This window comes from Mustela putorius, unplaced genomic scaffold, assembly GCF_011764305.1.
Source record: "Mustela putorius furo isolate JIRA1106 unplaced genomic scaffold, ASM1176430v1.1 tig00003859_pilon_pilon_pilon, whole genome shotgun sequence".
NCBI classification, from domain to species: Eukaryota; Metazoa; Chordata; class Mammalia; order Carnivora; family Mustelidae; genus Mustela; species Mustela putorius.
The window spans coordinates 17,260,078-17,277,039 of NW_025422011.1; the positions used below are offsets into that span (position 1 = coordinate 17,260,078).

Below are 16,962 nucleotides of genomic sequence, written 5' to 3' on the forward strand. Positions count from 1 at the left end.
TGGGTTTAGTTCATTCTTCCTTTTGAGTGTCTTAAAGTTTAGGTTATTGATTTGTGGTCTTTCTCCTCTTTTAATATAGGCATTTTAGCTATAAATTTCCCTCTAAACACTGCGTTAGCTGCATCATGAATGTATTTTTAAAGCCCTGTAATGTAGAGAATTCTGGTTTATAGTTGGTGAGAATTGCTGTACTTCTTTGCCATTATAGGATTTGGGGGTTTTATTTGTGTGTGTGTATATTTTTCCATTTTCCAATGTGGTTGCTAAACTGTTGAGTAGACAAAGCTTTTCCTATAAAGTAAAATGCCTTGGCTTGGGTTTGGTTGGATTTACAGAATGACTCTTGCTTATAGCTCAAAGATTTCTTTCAGAGCCTAATGTAAAAAGCAAGGACATGTTTGTTTTACTTGATTTTTCTCTGTAAAGTGAGGATTTCCTCGGCTATATGGGCCCTCTTTAAAGGGCCCTTTCAGTTGGAAGTTTCCTTCTCTGCCTGCTTATTTCTACTAAGCATATTTTTGGCAGCCCTGACACAATGTTTATGTCCTGTAAGTAGAGGTCAGCTAGTAGTGAAAACTTCCTGTGCTACCATAAGTCCTTTTCCTTGGCCTGGGTACTTTGTTATTTGCCATGCTTTGTCCACAATTTGGCAGCACCGCTACCCACTCTACGTGACAAATGACATCATTGCTATAATGAGAATTCCAAGCAGCACCACTGGATCAAAGCCCATCTGTGTGCCTGCTCCCACACTTGACAAAACAAATTCCAAATTCATTCAGCATGCCGGTGCCATTTAGTCACAGTGACATATCCCAAATTTTGGACTCTGTGCAAAAACCAATCTGTGCCCACAAAATTAATCATGGAACACATTTTATGACGTTTGACAACAACTTAAAAGGTTCTCATCTCTGGCAGGTGGCTCTGCCAATCTGCAAGTATGTGCATGACAAATCCTGAACAATATATTATGTGGCTGAAAATATATCATGCAGGATGCACACCCTGGAGAGAACCAGAATGAGTCCAAACAATCCTGAGGTCTGTCTCAGGGATACATAAGCCAGACTGCTGTCTTGTGAAGGAAGGATGATGGCCCCAGGTACACACAGAAAGCCAAAGAAAAGGCAACAGCTCGTGTGCCAGTAAATGCTGAGAACATTGGCACAACCGCCTGTGTTGGCAGGACCAAGAGTTTGAGATGGCTAATTTAAGCGACAAGATCCTGGCAAACAGATTTATTTAGGGCAAGGGTGCGTCAGAAAGATGCCAGAAAAATACATCAATCTGTGCCTTTACATGTACTGTAGAGTGATGATGAGACAGTTGACATTAAAAAAGTAAACCCTTACACTTTAATATAATCTGCAGCTCATCCTAACAATAAGTAGGGTTTTACTTTCGATCTCTGGTACTCCACGATGGGGTTTTATGTTTTCACCTGAGATCTTCAATCAAGAAAATATTTCTTCAACAGGTGTTCTTGAAGAGATTTCCCCATATGGCTGTGCTGAATTGATGAGACTAGTGTTTTTATATATCGTTTAGTTTATTTAAACATGTAGGCTATTTCACATTTGACAATATCTCACTTCAAATAAAGGAAGTCACTTATCTGAAATTTTACTTTACTGAGGAGTATATTACAGGGACTCTATTAGAAAAAGAAAGACAATGGGGATTTTAGTAGTACTGGTAGAACTCTTCGTTTAAGAGCAATATTTTACTTAGTACTAAGACATAACTGTTTTTACATATCTATACTGTACAGTAGTGCTTATTTGTATATAGTTCAACCGGCAATAAAACAATAGAATGTGAAAAAAAATAGTAAGATGCTCCACTTGGTGTGTCTGGCTTCCTCGTGTTACTTTCCATGTTCCATTTTCCCTCTCTAGACAGCCTCCTATCCGCAATTTTCCCCACCTACTCCCTTCTCTGACTCGATGCTGTCTTAGTGCATTGTATTTGCAATGTCTTGGGTTAAGAATGCTTTCATAACCCGACAGCCTACTTAGGACTTTAATTCCTCATATGAAGAAAAATTCGCATAATTTAGCTTTCACTGGGATTTGTCTCCACTCAGAGTTCCTATTCTGAGTCTTCCTTTCCACCTCTGAGGCAGAAAATAATATGAGGAAGCAACAGGTAAAGAGTTCTTCCACAGGAAGAGCAACTTCTTGATTAGGAAGTGAGTCTTAATAACCTGATGAGTCAATAACCTGATAGAGGCATAAAACTCAAATAGCTCTGTGCTGTTCTGTGCTCACAATTGCCTCCTTTGGGACACAGGGCAGCAATCTGTCCTCTCTTCTGGAAAGTGAAGGAGCTGGACTCTAGTCTCTCAACTCCAGTAGTCAGAGAATTGTGAATTACAGAATGGGATTTTAGGGGATCTCTCCTTACACGAATACTGATTCTTTTATTTTGTGCATTAAATACAAATGAATTGTTAATTGATTCATATTTTCCCTGCTCAGTAGCTACTAAAACTTTTTTCTTTCTTTCCTATGCTTAAATAATTAGTGATCTGTAACTGGTCTGATTCCTAATTCTTAGAATATGACTTTTCAATCGTTTTATTTTGTCTGAAAACTTATAGGATTTTCTACTTATCCCTGGAATTCTGGAATTTTATGCTGATTATGTATGTTAAGAAATTACCAAGGATGGGGTGCCTGGGTGGGTCAGTCGGTTGAGTATCTAACTCTTGGTTTCAGCTCAGGTCATGATCTCAGGGTCCTGAGATCAAGATCTGCATCATCAGTCATCGGGCTCCCCACTCAGCAAGGAGTTGCTTCCTCTCTCTCTCTCTCTCTCTCCCTCTGCCTCTCCCCTACTCTCTCTCTATCTCTCTCAAATAAATAATAAATAATACCCCTACTCTCTCTCTCAAATAAATAATCTTAAAAAAAAAAAAAAGAAGAAGAAATTACCAAGGACAAGGAAAGAATCACCCAAAAGGAGCAAAAAATACCCAGTCCCAGCTACTGAGAATTGTTCCTCGTCCTGCCAATCAAAACAGAATCACATAATTCATGGGGCATGGGGTAAAGAACTTAGAACGGTATTGTCTCAACAGTGGGACATAATTAGCCCTATACTAAAGGCTGTACTGGTTCCACTTAACAAAGCTCAAAGGACAAAATTATTTTCAAGTATCCTATCTGCATTTCAAAACAAATCTCAAAAATATTCATAGGGATACAAAAATATCCAGCACCCACAATGCCTGGCATTATAGATAGATAGAGATAGATATAGATAATCTATATCTCTCTCTATATATATATCTCACTGGTCATGAAAGAAACAGGAAATTATGAGTCATAATGAAGAGAAAAATCAGTCTATAGAAACAGTGCCAGAAATAGCACAGATGACAGAATTAAAATAGAAACATTAAAATTGTCATTATAATTGCATTCTATATGTTCGAGAGGCTTTGGGAAAGATTGGGCATGGTAAGGATGGACATGGGAAATGTAGAAAAACACTCACACTCTTAAATCTTAACTGCTACAGATAAAAACTATCACCTCTGAAATGAAAAATGAACCATTGGTACTAAGAGAATGTTAGATGTCAAAAAAAGGAAACAGAAGTTTTTGAAAAAACAAAATGAATAGAGCACTAGTCAGCTGTAAGACAGTGCCATACAATGGAATGTACGTGAATGTAGGCTCCCCAAAGGAGAGGAGCTGGAGGAAGGGGGAAAAGAAAATATTTGAAGAAATCAGGGCAATGTCTACATTTGTCTTGTTCCATGAGGCATTCTCAGTGCCTAGCAAGACACCTGGTAGACACTAGACATTTAGCAAACATTTCTTGAAAATATTTGTGGCATAACAATGAGTAAGAGATAATCACGTGAGTGCTACTGTAGGATATAAGGACTATCAGGGACCAAGGAAGAACACTTTGAAGAGAGGGAAGCTTAGTAAAAAGTGGAATTTCTTCAGCGGACCAGGAGGATGGGTTCAGTTTGAAGGTGTATAACATGGTTTGGAGAATTAGAGGAGATGAGCAAGGTCCTTCTCTATAAAAACAACGTAAGTGAAGACTTGGAAGCAAGAATAAACATGGTTTTGAATATATCACCCTGACTGGAGGGGTGGTTACACTCAAGGGATAATGAGAAATGAGATTAGATGGATAACTTTCAAGTGTCGGAGCATGCAAGTCTTTAGAAATGAGAAATGGGGGTTAAGGGAGGAACCATTGCAAGTTTCTGAAGAGAAACCTTTAATGAAGAAATCAGGGTTCAAGGGGAAAAGAGCCCAATGATGACATTCATGATGGATTAGAAGAAAACATTATACTTGAATGGAACGAGTGGGCAGGACATGACCAGGAAGTTGTTAAAACAATCCTATCATGAAGTGTTGAAAACTTGTATATGAGGGACGCCTGGGTGGCTCAGTTGGTTAAGCAGCTGCTTTCGGCTCAGGTCATGATCCCAGCGTCCTCGGATCGAGTCCCACATCCAGCTCCTTGCTCGGCAGGGAGCCTGCTTCTCCCTCTGCCTCTGCCTGCCATTCTGTCTGTGCTCGCTCTCTCCCTCTCTCTCTCTGATAAATAAATTTAAAAAAAAAAATCTTAAAAAAATAAAAACAAACTTGTATATGAAAGCACCTAACACAGTAACAACAGAGCCTATGGCTTAAATGAATGTCAGTGTGATCTAAATATTGAGCAAATTAATATTCCATTTAAGTTAAGTACTAGGTTGTTTTTTTTTCTTGGTTCATTAATTTTCAGAAGCAGCCCTAAGAAATGCATTAAGAAAATTTGCTTCCTATTTCATTTACTAAGACTTTGGATCTGCTTTTTTAAATTGTTCTTTTGTGGTTGCACCAAAGTGCCTTGTTCTCTTGCTCGCCAGGTGTTTCATGCATTTTTGTACTTTAACATCCTTACTCTCAAACAGATTTGCAGGGAAGACTTATGCCTTGATTTTTAAAATTAAAGGGATGCTGCCACAAAAAGAGAATTTATCCCGTTACACACGTTGTCACCGAATCCCGAAGTTTAAGAGTGGAAAAAAGCTTGGAGATAGGCCCTTTTCGTCTCACAGACTGGGAAACTGAGGCCAAAAGAGATTAAGTAAGGAGTCCAGACTCGTACAGCTATTTCTGGTCAAACCAGGACAAGAAGCCAGACTTCACTTGGAGCCAAAAGTTCCAAGCGAGTGGGACAAGGCTGGAGTCCGAGGCAGGCAGCAAGAGTCAGGAAAGGTGCTTCTTCGCCTTCGGAGACCGGGGAATCCGCTAGCCACAGGACCGCTTCCTACCCTGCGCAAGACCATCGCCAAGATCCCTGCTCCTATATCGCCCCCACTACCGTCCTACTCTCGCGATACTGTCAATCCGTCGCCTTCCAGCTCCCGCTAAGCCCCGCCTCTCCACCGCACCCTATGTCGTCATTTCCTGTGGGTCTGCAGGCAAAGGGAGAAGATGGCGGCGTTGGGGGAACCTGTGCGGCTGGAGAGGGGTGAGTACGGCCAAGGCCGAGACCGAGGTGGGCGGCGGGAGTGAAAGAGTGCCGTATTGCCGGAGGGGAGGAGGGGCGACCCAGGTTTCAAGATCTGGATCCAGGCTGTCCCTGGCGCCGAAGTCGCTGCGCTTGGCCCCTGGGAGGGCGCTTGTGGTCCCTTGACTGATACTTAGACCCCTGCTCTGTTCACATGGACTATGCCGGGGCACAGTACAGTTAAACACCACCTGTCCGCCTTCGCAGACACACGCCGCACACGCGCTCCTTGGGTGCGCACAGCAGACGGGGCGCCCAGAAGCCAACATCACAAGCCCATTTGGGACCAACCGCAGTCACTGGCTTTATTTTTGCCCGCACAAATCCGGTGTCCCCGCCTTCACTCACACATCGCAGACCTCCCAGGCACACAGCGCATTTACCAGAATCCATATTTACGCACGAACTCCGACTTTATTTTTACCACGGCCTCACTTGTGTTTGTTTCGGGCGACTTCCTGGCTTTGGTGCCCCTCCCAAGCACGGAGAAGGTGCTTTAAAAACCATTCTGCTGATTTGGTCTTGGGAAGAAGGTTACATAACTAGTTGGAATTGGTAGGCTGTAAAATACCGAACGTATAGTCTTATTCCCTCTTTACAGATCTTAACACTGGTAACTGGCTGGTTGCTTGCTTTTTAGAGCAGACTGTCAAGAGAGTAAAATCTGTTCTGCTGAGTAATTAGATACGGAAGAGCTAGTGACAGTACATGGCTATGCTCCTTTCGGGCTCCTGTTCCATATTTTCAGCATTCCACTCTTTCCTTCCCCAGACCAAGCATGTCTTTGACACACCAGTATTAGAAGTTATTGGTAAGCGAAAAACAAACTGAACGTTTTGAGTACTAGTAGTAAACAAAATAAAGGGTGGCGATTGTAAATATCTTCGAAATATTAACATTTGCAGTTACAGCCTGAATATTAAGTAACTTCTACCCCAAGAAGAAATATATTTTTTGGAATTACTGTACGTAGAGAAACCTCTTTCCTCATACCTTCACACAGATGCTCACTTAACATTATTAATTCCTTACGGTGTTCACTATTTGTAAGTCTCTTTATAAATGATACTGTTTCCCTCCTGCCCACCAGACCATTAAGGAATCATTTTTGACAGAGGAGTAGCTACTCTGGGAAGACTTACTAAGTTAGGCCTAAGACTGTGACATCTTCCTCTTGAGCACAATGGCACTGTGCTTTGAAGGTGGGAACAACTCTGTTCCTTGTGAACAGAGGAGTAGGTGTTTTTCTTTGAAAGCCAGTTGCAGGATTCTAACATGTTGGCGGTCTTTTGTATTTTTAAGTGCAGCACAAAGTGTGAAACTTCACCTCTGGCATTTAGTTTTGGTAGTCATGACTCCCCCCCCCCCCTTTTTCAGAGTTCTTTTCAGTCCTATAATAGAATGCTCAGCAGCTTAGTAGGATGAATTGGTAGTGGTTGCCATTTAGCAGGATAAGAAAGATTACATCACCTGTTTTCTTTAGAACTTGGTTTAATAACAAACTCTATTAACAAACACTCCCAACAGTCCTACAATTTAAAATTAATGCATATGATCAAGTTCTGAGTGTCTTCTAAATAATCAAAACATGATTCAGTGGAATACATTTAAGCATGTATTGGATACAGTTTAGGCTCAGTAAAGATTTTTTGTTACTTCAAAATATTTATGTAGCTTACATATCATAACTTGTAAATTAAAAGAATCCATTAACCAACAATCTGTATTCACCAGTCATCCTAGGGGTGGGTTATCAGAATGGGGAAAGTCTGATTCCATTGCATTTGATTGACATCATTTTAAGCTTTTATTACCTGAAATTGAAAATCTACTTCTTTTTTCACTACATTTATTCCTAGTTTTGCAGTTGCATACACAAAGAAGGCCATATTAATTCTATAAGGAAAAAGTTTCAGACTTGTGGTATAATACAAAGTTTAGAGCTTTTTCCTTTCAGAAGGAGGCAAAGAATAATAAAGTAATATGTACTCTAGCCTCCTGGGGTACAAAAACAGTTAAGAAAAAAAAAATAGAGTCAGTTACTAACAGTGCTTTAAACATGACTCAGTCTTTTTATAAAAGATCTTATTTATTTATTTGAGAGAGGTGCCCTGCTAAGTACGGCACATGACCGCAAGGCTCATCCCAAGACCCAGAGATCATGACCTGAGCCTAAGGCAGATGCTCAACCAACCTGAGCCACCCAGGCGCCCCAGTATAACTGAATCTTGTAACATTTTTTAATTTTCATAAAATATTCTTACACTTCCCAATGAGAATTTCCTAACATGCTTAATATATTTGTGTAAATCTGTACAACCCCTTAATATTTCTTGTGATTAATTGACATCCAGGTAACTTAACAGTTATGCTTGCTACATGTCAGACATGTGTTTTTTGGTTTTGTCAGGTAAGTCTTTTTTTTTTTTTTTTTGGTCAAGTACATCTTATAGGGAAGTACTGTTAACTTCATTTTACAGCAGAAACACTGAGGCACAGACATTAAATAACTTGCCCAAGCTCACACAGCTAATATTGAGGCCAGATTGACAAAACTTTTTATTTTTCTATTTTGTGAACATATGTATTTGATTGAGCCTATCTTAATTAAAATACTGTGTTAATGATTATAAGCTGAAAGCAGACCACAGTTAATTTGTTCCTTTATACCACTGTTTTAACTGTCCCTGCCACTAACTGTGTCTGTTACTGAATGGCTCATATCCACATATAAATTATAGTTTTCTTTGGGAAATGAAAAGGAATTTCATTAGCACACAGTCCTTTCACTCCTCTGTGCTTTGATCACTAATAGTGATAGATAAATTTTAATTGTCTAACTAGTTCCAGAAAGAACTGTCAGCATTTTGAAGCAATACAGTTCATGTATCTGTCACATTTGAACACCTGTCCTTTCCTGTGACATTTAATATTTTATATTCAGTTTTCCTCCATCTTTTCAAAGATACTGTTTTTCAGATCTTATGTGTGCAACATTAGGTTCATAATTGCATAAAAGCATTCTCAGATTTTGCATTTCCTCCCTCTTAATGTGTGTTCACAACCCTCCTTCCCCCCACCAAACACACAAACTCATGCTCTTATGTTTTGTTTTTTTCTCCATATTCTACATTTTTCTGGTTAATCCTTGGGGACTGAATCTTGTTACGAGGCATTTAAAAAATCTTCAGAGAAAATCATCTGTCAGTGTTTGTTTGTTTAACTCTAGATATTTGTAGAGCAATTGAGTTACTGGAAAAACTGCAAAGAAGTGGAGAGGTACCACCACAGAAACTTCAGGCTTTACAAAGAGTCCTTCAAAGTGAATTCTGCAATGCTGTAAGAGAGGTAAGTAAATGGTATTAAATTTACCAAAAGCCTGAGTTAATTAGGTATAACATAATACTGTGAAATTTGGGTTCAGAAGTTCTTAAGAAAACAAACTTTAGAAAAATATTAGAACCTATCCCTCTTCATTTTTTGAAAAAAAAAAAAAATTTGTTGAAGTATGGCTAACATACAATGTAACATAAATTTCAGGTGTACATGTTGATTCAGCAATTCTGTTCATTATTCAGTGTTCACCACAATAAGTGTAGTCCTCATCTGTCACCAGACATGTTATTACAATACTAAGATATTCCCAATGCTATACTTTTCATGTCCATATTTATTTTATAACTGGAACTTTGTACCTTTTCATTTTTTGGAATTTTTAATAGAAAAACATTTTACCAAGATGGCATAACTTTGCCTAAAACTTGAACACGCTTAATAAATTAACTTAGAGGGCGTCTGGGTGGCTCAGTGGGTTAAGCCGCTGCCTTCGGCTCAGGTCATGATCTCAGGGTCCTGGGATCAAGTCCCGCATCGGGCTCTCTGCTCAGCAGGGGCCTGCTTCCCTCTCTCTCTCTCTGCCTGCCTCTCCATCTACTTGTGATTTCTCTCTGTCAAATAAATAAATAAAATCTTTAAAAAAAAAAAATAATAAATAAATAAATTAACTTAGAACTCAAATGTAGTATATTCTGAGATTTTAAATCATGATGATATTGGGTTTTACAGGTATATGAACATGTCTACGAGACTGTGGACATCAGTAGCAGTCCTGAAGTGAGAGCTAATGCAACTGCAAAGGTAATTTTTGTTTTTGTTTTTTGTTATTTAGTAAAAGTGAGAGAATTCATCATAAATGAAAGTTTTAAAATATGTAATTATTAGATATTTGAAAGGCTTGTTTTGAAAACTAACATAGAGTATCTTTCAAGCCACACTAAACTTGTCTCACATACAAGGATAAGACATTTTTTATTGGCTTTGCAAGGAATACTTCATTATACGGTTTAGATAATGCATTAAAAATACACTTGCACAAAAATAATAATGCACATGTAATACACCGTTGTTATATATAATATACATATATCATTATGTAAATTTTCATCAAAACTCTGAGGTATATATTATTCTGATTTTATCAGTGAGGAAACATTAGATTAGATTATTTTTCTCAGACCACACAAACAGCAAATGGTAGGACTGGGTACTCCTGCAGGTTGCTCTTTGCTTTTCACCTTCAGCTTAACTCCGCAAATACGGGGTGATGTTGTTAGTAGGTTACCTCCTCAGAGCTGCATATGGTAGGTTTTATGTACTTTTCTGTCCCAGTGCTTTCCTCTGATATTTCTAGCATTGACCTCAATGTCTAGCATGTTTTGTTAAAATAAATATCAGCATTAGGGGACTTATATTAGATTTACTCATTAGCAAGTACTTTTGTCTTGTTAGTTATTGGTCCATAAAAGGAAATATTGGATTCTTTGTTGAATATAAACACTTAAACATGTGGATACAGTTTGGAAGAGCATTAAAAAATGTCTTTCTCTGTATTTGAGACAGTTTAGTGCAACTTGAAAGATACTCTGTTAGGGGTGCCTGGGTGGCTCAGTAGGTTAAAGCTTCTGCCTTCGGCTCAGGTCATGATCCCAGGGTCCTGGGGTCTAGCCATGCATCGGGCTTTCTGCCTACCTGTGATCTCTGTCTGTCAAATAAATAAATAAATAAATAATCTTTAAAAGAGAGAGAGAGAGAGAACGATACTCTGTTAGTTTTCAAAATAAGCCTATCAGATATCTACCATTTGCTATAAAAGTATAGAAACTTGGCTTGAAATTCCTTAGTTTTATGACCTTCATGGCTTACTGAATTTCTGGACCTTAGTTCTGTTATCTAAAACAGATTCTTTCAGACCTTGGAACCTAGTGATATTCAGTAGATCTTGATTTCCTCCTTCTTCCCATTTTTGCTCATGTACCCTGATCTGTCATGAAAAATGGTACCAGATTACTTCATTACCTTTAAAAGCAGAATGAAGCAAATCTCAACTTTGTGTTAGAATTAATGTAGATTAGTCTAAATTTGAAAGTTTTGAAGAAGATGTGACTTTGTTTCATCTTCTGTGGGATTTTAGTAGTAACTGGGTAGTTAACTAAAGCAACAAAAAATTTCACGGTTGTCTGTACCCATCTTTTTCTCAGCAGTGAATTATTTAATTTGTCATTTATTACATATTACAGCAGCCCAAATGACTGTGTAAGAACACTTATCTCCTTACAGATTATTATGTATGTAGGTTGTGCTTGTACAAAAACTCCTGAAGGTGCCGGGCTCTTGAGCCCCAAGTTCAGGGCTGCTGGCATGCTGGGGAGGAGTTTTCTGTTAAAGTGCTCCAGTGTTCATATGCCAGGCAAGCCTGCTTGCCTATTGCTGCTCAGAAGTTCTGGACACTGGGTGGCTGAGTGACCTAATCAATCTTAATACCTCCTATATAGATTCAGGGTGTGCTTTCTAGTCATCATCTCTAAAACCCCATGCACCTAGTTTTATCTTCTCCTAACTCCCAGTGAATTTGTGAGCATGCACACATCAAAAGTAAATAAAAAAGAGACAAAAAGGGGCATCTGGGTGGCTCAGTCAGTTGAGCATCTGTCTTTGGCTCAGGTCATGATCCCAGGCTCCTGGGATCAAGTCCCAAATCAGGCTCCTTGTCGGCAGGGACCTTCTCCCTCTGCCATTCCCCCTGTTTGTGCTCACGCTCTATCTTCATGTCAAATAAATAAATATAATCTTTAAAAAATAAAAAAAATTAAAAAGAGACAAAAGAACTGAAACAAATAAAGTTCACATTTTTAAATATGTAAAATTTTCTTTGAGGCTACTGTGGCTGCATTTGCTGCCAGCGAAGGACATTCTCATCCTCGTGTTGTTGAGCTACCAAAAACAGAAGAAGGCCTTGGATTCAATATTATGGGAGGCAAAGAACAAAACTCTCCAATCTATATATCTCGAATAATTCCAGGTGGAATTGCTGATAGACATGGGGGCCTCAAGCGGGGAGATCAACTCCTTTCTGTTAATGGAGTGGTATGGATGAATTTTATTTCTATTTGTAGTAATGCATTGTAACCACTTGGGGGTGTATTTGAGTTCTAGAAACAAGATGGTGGGGGTGAGGGAGAACCAAAGAAGCTTTGTAGTTCAGAAATCCCTTAGGAGAATCCTGGGCAGTACTACTTAGGACACAGATACTTTTTAAGGCATTTTAAGTGTGTTTTGCTGCTTTTCCAATGTAAATTTGCAATGCTTCGTGTGATTTTTATGAAATAATTAAGCTCTCTAGTAGTTAAAGAAGTACATTAATTAATAAAAGTCTGCCCTTGTTTTAGTCTTATAGTAGAGCCATTGCTTAATTTAATTCTGACTTAGTGAAATAATACGGCAAATAAATTGGTATTAGGAGTAATTATTTGGAACTTAAAAACCAGTTCCTGGACTACAAACAATACTATTTTAGCAGAAGATTTCACATGGATTAAAATGATAAAGCCAGATTATCTCATAGGTTTGTTGTGTTGAGATGATACATTAAAACTTTTTTACTTATATGTATTGTAAACATTTTGTGTTTTGAGTTACCTAACAAAACCTGAATATTAATTGTATGTGTGTTCATGTCTATTTTTTTCGTAGAGCGTTGAAGGAGAACATCATGAAAAAGCTGTAGAACTGCTGAAAGCAGCTCAGGGAAAGGTTAAATTAGTAGTACGATATACACCCAAGGTCCTAGAAGAAATGGAGTCACGCTTTGAAAAAATGAGATCAGCGAAACGCAGGCAACAGACCTAATGCAGTTCAAAACTTTATATTCCATTTTGCTTTTAGCTAGAAAAGTTTTACTTGTGACCTACTGATGGCCGCAATGCCAATGATTGTAAAAAAGAAACAGAAACTTCCTGCGAAATCCTCCTTGCCATTTTATAAACACCTATTTTAACATTGTTGTGGTTCCAGAGATGCATACACTTTTCTGACAAGAAAAAGTGAAAGGTGATGAGGGCAATTCTGTCCTGCTGTTTTTACAGGCCTTTTTCAAATGCAGATTTTGTCATAAAGTTGTTATAGATTTTTAAAAATGCTTTTTTAATATTAAAATGTACTTTTACATTCTTAATCTTTTTTTAGGAAAAAAAAGTTTTCTTCATTTGGCTGCTTATTTAAAAATAACAGTTCTCCAATTCTTTTTTTTTGCTTACTCTATTTTTTTTAACCTGTAAAATTTCTTTATGGTTTTCCAAGAAATTAAACGTTAACAGTCTCAGCTACAGCAGTTCATTACACTATCAGTGTTCACAGCACTGCTGCATTTTGTACTTTGAACACACACATAATATATATAATCAGTGGTAAATCATAACGCAGCAGAGTAGAAGTTTTTTACTTTTATTTAAACATAACGTATAATGAATATTCATTTATACTGATTTATAAAAGTTTTTAAACACTGAAACAATCATTGCTAAAATATATATTTCATAATATTTGAGCAGTGAGGCAAGAGGATATTACTGATTATACCTATTTATGTTCAACAACATATCTTAAATTACAAATGCAAAAACAGGTTCAGGTTTCATCTTTTGCAAATTCTTTTAATACTGTTCATTTTTATTTAAATATATTTCTTATATTTTGGTGTTTCCATTCCTAGAGATGAGCCAATTAGTTCGTTCTGGTAAATAGCAGAAGCAAAATAAAGGAATACTCAACCTCACTAGCCTCAAGGGTTACACACTCTTAACTAGCTCAACATAAGAATTGGTTTTAAGTAGGAAGAAGATAGAAGGATATACTTAAGATACATAGAAATTATGAGATGATATATTCATAAGGATCTGCAGACTCTTAAGTCAAAATGAGTAGGAACTTATTCATACTGAGATGGTTGAATTCAGAGATGTGATCTTTGATTCAAATGATGGGAATTGTGAGAGATACTTTCATTTGTCCACTGGATGTCACTCTTTAACTGAAAGGCAGCTACTAGTGTAGGACTATGACTGAGGTCTTTTTCAAGGTGGAAATTAAGAGTTGAAGTTCATTTTCAGTCACAACTTATAGGAACGTTTGTATGGTTTTTAAGAATTTAAAGTGACAGATGCTAAAAAGAAGATAATGGGTTGAAATGTATAAGGAATTTATCCTAATTACTGACCCTGTGTAAAAAGTGGGCATTTTGTAACATTCCTTCTGGAAGAATAGAAATGTATACCTTTTTCTGCATGTTTGTGAGCACTGTGAGTCTTAACAAGATTATTCCAGTTTTCAATGATTTTCAGAATAAGTCAATCAGCATTGTTATTTATCATTTAGGTATTGAACACTGGATTGCATGGTTGAATGTGTCTTTAGTCCACTACAAAACGTGCTTGTATTGATAGGATCATGTTGTTAAATTGTGTATTTTCAAAATTAATTGATGTTTTTAAAATGTTGAGACCAAAGTAGTGTAGAATTATGGACTTAATTTAATTGTAAAATTATTAGAGGTATTTGTTGTAGAGCTTTACATATTAAAGAGAGATATTGGTGCATATAAAAACAGTAATATTATTATGCTCGTATTCTTGCATTACAGGGTAAGTAAATCCTGAAAAATCTTATTTTAGTATAGCTACAGCTGTAGTAGCTTTTAAGGGTGTGTCAACATTTCATTATAAATTATAGCTTCCTGGTTCAGTATCTCAGCTGTTTCAGAACTTTCAGCCAAATTCAATCTTTTTTGGTGTTGAAACTTAGTAAGTTGAGTAAGCTATTTTTTTTCCTTCTACAGTAATCCACAATCTGTTCGTTGTGTGGGTTGGCACTTATTTATAATTCTTAAAATAAAGATAGCTTAAAGGAGCCAAATACAGTAGTTTTGCTTGCTCCTGTTGAGCATGAGTAGCAGTAGTTTGTTTTTGTTAATGCAGTTTTCACAGTGTATCCCGGAATTTTAAATCTTGACCATAGAAAAATACAGTCGTTCAGTGGCAATGATGTACAGTAGTGGTCTAGTATATAGTGAGGGAATGAAGGGAGTTGTCATCTTATAAATAAATGTATGATTCATGAACGTAACTAGGCACATTATAAGTATATAATAAGTTTTCTTATTTGTAAATTATAAACTACCCAATTTCCATCTAATTTCTTGGTATTTCAAAAGGGGTGGATTCAGTGGTTTTCAGCCTTTGCTGCACATTAGAACGCCCTGCAGAGCTTTTAAGAAGTAGCACTACAGGACTTCCATTCCATACCAAGTAAGTTCAGAATCTTTGAGGGTGCAGCCAGATACTTAATTTTTTAAGCTTCCCAGGTAGTTCTAAAGGACATCTAGGGTAGAAAACTGCTTGTTTTCCTCTTTATAAAATGCTCTAATTACACTGGATTCTGTTTGGAAGTATCAGAGTAGAATAACTCAAATTACGGCTACCTTTAAGTAGCTGCAAATATAGTAATTGAGTATCTTCCTTAGTAATTTCTTTAAGAATAAAAGATACTTGGCATTCCTTATTTGGGAAGTAATTACAGTTTATCTTTTATCTTTTTTTTAAATCTGCCAGTAGTTTAAAATTTTAATGTCTGTCATCTTTCTGCCCCTTTTGCCTTTAAACCTTAACAAAAATAAATGTTTATTAGTTGAGAAAGCATGTTTAAAAACTGCAGGTGAGAAATACTGTCATTGATAATTATGTGCTGTCTTCATATGGCCGCTTTATCTGTTAGTATACTAGATTGTAATGGCCTGGTTCTTTGGGGTTTGGTAATTCAGATGTGTTTTTAAAAAATCGTTGTCTTCCTCTACTAAATTTTTTAATTATTTTTCTCAAGTACTTAAGTAGTTTGGCTCAAGTACTTTGTTTACAATTTAAATGAATATTATAGCATTTAATAGAAGAAACGGCTATGGCTTCTCTGAAAAGAATGTCAGCATGACTTGGTGTAGACTTAAAAGAATACATGTTATGAATATTTTATAATGTGGAATGATCACTGAAATATCCAGGACTCTGGTAATTGTATTTCCAATAAATATATGTTTATGAATTTTCTAACTTAAATTTTGTTGTCTCTCCTAACAGTCTGGTGTCTTATACTTTCTATTGTCCAGAATTCCACTAATAGTGTTTCTTCAGTGGTTATTGTAGTTCTGTAATGGTTAAATAGCAGAGAAAACCAATTTGCCTGCTCATTAATTTTCAAGAACTTCCAAACTAATTTGTACCTGGACATAGTTTCTAAAAATATCAGCAGATAGTTTGCTTCTACTTTAATTCTTTGGTTTGAGGCAAGGAAGTAAGTCCCAAATGGATTTAACACTTTTTCAATAGATGACTTCATTTACCAAGTTAATCCTGATTCTAAGGTTTATTTAAAATAAATTTGTATTATGTTCCTATTATTTGGATTTTTTTTAAAAAATTGGTATAACTTCTACAATAAATGTGTTTCTGAAAGCTCTGTATAAAATAACTTTTACATAAGGTAAAAAGCATAATGTATGGTAGTTACTATTGAGTGAACCTTTGAATTCCTATATTTTGTTTGGTCTTTCATAAAATATAACTACAGAAAAAATTCTCTTGTGTTATTTTGAGAGAGGCAGTATGGCATGTGATTGACGGCACAGTGTGTACAGGCTCACTACCCTGGTGTGAATCCCAGACTCACCATTATTGTGTAATCTTAACAGAAGTTAGTTCTCTGGACCTTAGTTCCTCACCTGTCATGTGTAATAAGAATGCCTGTAACTGGTCGTTATCTGTCAAGCCCTGAAAAAGGTGCCTGGTGAAGTGAGTGCTATTTGTGTCTGCTATTATTTGCATATAAAAGCTTAAGGGAACTTAGTAGTTGAAGGAAGATATGTGACCACATAATTAAAATTAGCAAGTTCTTACTTTTGATGGTGAGGAAACAGCATTTAAATTATGCTTGAAGGACACCTGGGTGGTTCAGTCAATTGGGCGTCTTGCCTTCCACTCAGATCATGATCCCGGCATCCTGGGATCCAGTCCCACGTCAAGCTCCGTGCTCAGGGGGGAGCCTGCT

General features: G+C 37.1%; 1 protein-coding gene across 1 annotated transcript; it reads left to right on the plus strand.

The window, feature by feature from the left end:
* Positions 1 to 5,389: 5,389 nt before the first annotated feature.
* On the plus strand, positions 5,390 to 16,323 carry LIN7C (lin-7 homolog C, crumbs cell polarity complex component). The gene is made up of 5 exons (XM_004755890.3): positions 5,390 to 5,496; positions 8,765 to 8,883; positions 9,601 to 9,672; positions 11,749 to 11,958; positions 12,565 to 16,323. Exons 1-5 carry the CDS (start codon positions 5,460 to 5,462, stop codon positions 12,718 to 12,720), a joined length of 594 nt encoding a protein of 197 aa, XP_004755947.1. The 5' UTR covers positions 5,390 to 5,459; the 3' UTR covers positions 12,721 to 16,323.
* Positions 16,324 to 16,962: the final 639 nt, after the last annotated feature.